At 44.4% G+C, this 3,375-nt stretch overlaps 1 protein-coding gene across 3 annotated transcripts; it reads right to left on the minus strand.

The window, feature by feature from the left end:
• Nucleotides 1-418: 418 nt before the first annotated feature.
• neurod1 (neuronal differentiation 1) lies at nt 419-3,158 on the minus strand. 3 transcript variants are annotated; one of them, XM_027021723.3, is made up of 2 exons: nt 3,016-3,158; nt 419-2,334 (listed from the first exon to the last, which is right to left on the minus strand). In XM_027021723.3, the coding sequence occupies exon 2, from the start codon at nt 2,323-2,325 to the stop codon at nt 1,270-1,272; it is 1,056 nt and encodes a 351-aa protein (XP_026877524.1). In that variant the 5' UTR covers nt 2,326-2,334; nt 3,016-3,158; the 3' UTR covers nt 419-1,269. The 3 variants fall into 3 exon arrangements, with proteins under 3 accessions (XP_026877524.1, XP_026877515.1, XP_081569439.1); XM_027021714.3 differs by having other exon boundaries at nt 419-2,354; nt 3,016-3,156; XM_081713313.1 differs by lacking the exon at nt 3,016-3,158 and adding an exon at nt 2,436-2,988.
• Between the last annotated feature and the right edge of the window lie 217 nt (nt 3,159-3,375).

The following is a 3,375-nucleotide window of genomic DNA, read 5'->3' on the forward strand; positions in this document are numbered from 1 at the left end:
ATCAAAGGGAATAACAAGGACGCCTCTATTGCAAGTATAACTCGCCGTTGTTTTACGAATTGGGCGTAATTTAGATTATCTACGTGGATGCATAATGGGGAAATATTCCAGCTCAATCACTTTATTCACAAATAATGTCCCCATGAGACGTCATCAGGAAACAACGGAGAAAATAAAACTAACTTGTTTCGCATGATTTGATCCAATAGCTGTCAGCTCAGTATAGATTGCACAAATCACACTTTTCTCGTCTTTTCCAAACACAACGCTGAATTTGTTTACGTATAAAGATTAATGCCCATCTTGTAAAAGTTGTTTAAATCGCGAAGAGTTAGGATGAGAATAGTGAGACAGCCTAGTGTGAAACTGGTGTGTGTCGAGTTGATCGGCTACAACATGAATACTATGAACAGAGTGATAAAGTTCATTATTTATTTTCATTTTTAAAGACAGGTTCCTCGTTGAACTTCTTTTACAGGGTGCAATTTCAGGTGATAGTCGAGCTTTATATATATATATACAACATCAACACTTTTCTAACACCAAATCTTTCCCAACACTCAAACAGTTGTATATTGTCCATGATTAAAATGATATATCATTATTGGATGTTTGGAAAACCGTAGATTTTAGAAAGAGTTAAATGATCGGATTTGTGCAATTTTTTGCATTGTTTTACAGTAGATGATTGCTAAGGCAACGTAACAGATTCGAAAGCACGTGCCTGGTGTTTACGCCTCTTCGTTATTACCAGAATGAATATTGTTTCATATAAACGAGATAACTCCGTTTTTATAAAACGTTGACGTGGGGTTGCATGGTATGACGCGGGAATTCGACTTTATAAAAATTAACAATTCTATACAAAATCACAACAAAATAATTCAGTATGGGATAGATAAGTAGTAAAATGTAGTAGGTTGAAAAATATAGCAATCTCTATTAATTTCTATAATTGGCCCAGTATTGATTAAAAATTGCATAGTTTCCAAATTATTGCTTGTGATTTTGTAACATGGATAATTAACACATTCTGAATAAGGTCACATCTAATCCGCCTGTGACCGCAATGCACAGTAGAAGCGCTATAGAATACAATACATAAAGTGAATGAGAATAAGCATTCTCTTTTCTCCTAAAAGGCAGTACCGACAATAAATACATACATAAGATTAAGCATATAATGTGTGGTTGCTTTTTCGCATGGGCGAAAACAGAATACCATGACACGCACGAGATCGAATAGTCTCTAAGAATGTTCGCCAGGATTCACGAGTCGTGGAATATCGCATTGAGCTGAGCGTTCATGACTCGCTCGTGATGAGAGTGGCCATCGTACGACATAATGTTTTCCATCGCTAAATCGCAGCGCTGCGTGGAGCCCGCGTAAACGGAGGCATGTCCCTGCGGTGCGGCCAGACCCGCCGCCTGGTAGTGCATGGTGAAGGCGTAGTTCTTTTCGAACTCCGAAGAAGGCTCGTGTTTAAAGGAAAAGTTTCCGTTCACGCTCAGCGGCGGGCTGAGCGGCCCATCGAACGAGGGACTCGTGCAGTCTGTGAGCGCAGTTTCGAAGAACGGCTCCAGCGCGCTTCCGTACGCGTGCGGCTTGACGTGAAAGATGTGGGAGCTGTCCATTGTACCGTAGGGAGGACTCGGAAGACCGGGCGTTTGGTAGGAGTACGGGTGTGCGGAGAAGGAAGCACTTGCCGTTTGCATATGAGGCGGCATCTCCTGGCTCTGTTCCGGGAGGAAAGTTCTCGGGTTCAGCTGGAGACATCCCGCCACCAGATTGGTCGTAGGTTGTGACAAACCTTTGCACAAGGCCTGCACAAAAGACATCAGATCCGGGCTTTTGCCCGATCGCAAGATCTCAGAAAGAGCCCAGATGTAATTTTTGGCCAGGCGAAGGGTTTCGATTTTCGAGAGCTTCTGCGTTTTGGAGTAACATGGCACAACTTTACGCAAGCTCTCGAGCGCATCATTGAGCCCGTGCATACGATTCCTTTCCCGCGCATTTGCCTTCATGCGCCTCATCTTGAACCTCTGCAGGCGCGCCTTTGTCATTTTCTTCTTTTTGGGTCCGCGTCTTTTCGGCTTGGCGTCATCGCCCTCTTCCTCTTCCTCCTCTTCCTCCTCGTCCTCCTCCTCGTCCTCAAGTCTGTGGAGAGCTTCCTCGTCGTTCTCCGTCTCCTTCCGCATCGCCTCGCGCCCACCGCTCTTCTTCTCCACGTCGCGCTCGTCCTGTGAACTGTGGCACTCGTCCGTCCACTTTGAATTCGCCTGAGTTTCCAACGTCATGCTTTCCTCCGTGTAAGACTTCGTCATGATTTAACTCTGCGGATACGACACGAGACCTGTGAGCGAAACAGCCGAGTGACACAGGGGGAAAGTCAGCCTACACTTATATTTCATAACAGAACTTGACCGAAGCATACCTAATACGTCCCCTCTCCAGTGATCTGCACACGCATAACCTGTCGGTGAGTCATAGCTGCTTACTCCCTGCAACACCCTTATGTAACCCCACCATTACAATCTAAGAAGATAAACTCCTGGTACGTTCCTCTCTGCACATTCAGAAAAAAACATGACTAAGAAAACAAGAAGACGTTTGGCCTAAATCACATATACTCAAAATATCACTCCAGGTACAAAATAATTAAAGCAACTGAAAGAGGAATTACACGCAATCTGTGCGTGCTTGCAAACGGTGAAATTAAAAGCGTTTGGTTTTATTATGTAATACAATAATAACAATATGGATAGTTACCCTGTTAATCTTTAAAATTGCGCTCACCTAAATTCTTCTTTATTTTTAGTTTTTACTGTAATAGTTACTGCCCCATATATTGATTTTATACAAAGATTAAAGGTGTTTCAATTGACAGAAAAAGTGAATAATTTATGCCTGTCAGATGCCTGTCTGCACTCTAAATGTCAAAGCACAAATCACACTGTTTGTCCATATTTGATTAAGGAGGCTTTTTTTGTGAAAGAAGAGAAATCGATAAATACCTGTTTGCTGTTTCTGTGTCGCGTTATAGTAGTTTCATGCCCTCCGTGGTGTTCAAGATCCTGCGGACGCTACTGTGCGGACGCCGACGAGATGCTCCGGTTATATAGCGCTGCCGCTGCTGATGCTGAAGGATGAGCGTGCGTGTGCACGGCTGCCTCCAATGACTGGCGACAGGCCCCGCCTCTTTTTTCCTCGGCACGCGCCATATGGCCGACCACGTCAGGAAAACGGCCCCGAGCGTCACGTGACATCTTCCATTTGTATTCGCCAGAGCTCCGTATTCCGTCCCTTTGTGGCCGAAAGAAAGTGGCCATCTGTCGCCAGTTAGAGACTCCGCGGACCTGTTCGTACCCGCAGGA

Source organism: Electrophorus electricus, chromosome 4, assembly GCF_041902795.1.
Source record: "Electrophorus electricus isolate QZ-2024a chromosome 4, ASM4190279v1, whole genome shotgun sequence".
In the NCBI taxonomy this organism is placed as follows: domain Eukaryota; kingdom Metazoa; phylum Chordata; class Actinopteri; order Gymnotiformes; family Gymnotidae; genus Electrophorus; species Electrophorus electricus.

Coding starts and splice junctions, on each gene's coding strand:
- neurod1 (XM_027021723.3), bottom strand. CDS start 2,325: ATGACGAAGTCTTACACGGAGGAAAGCATGACGTTGGAAACTCAGGCG.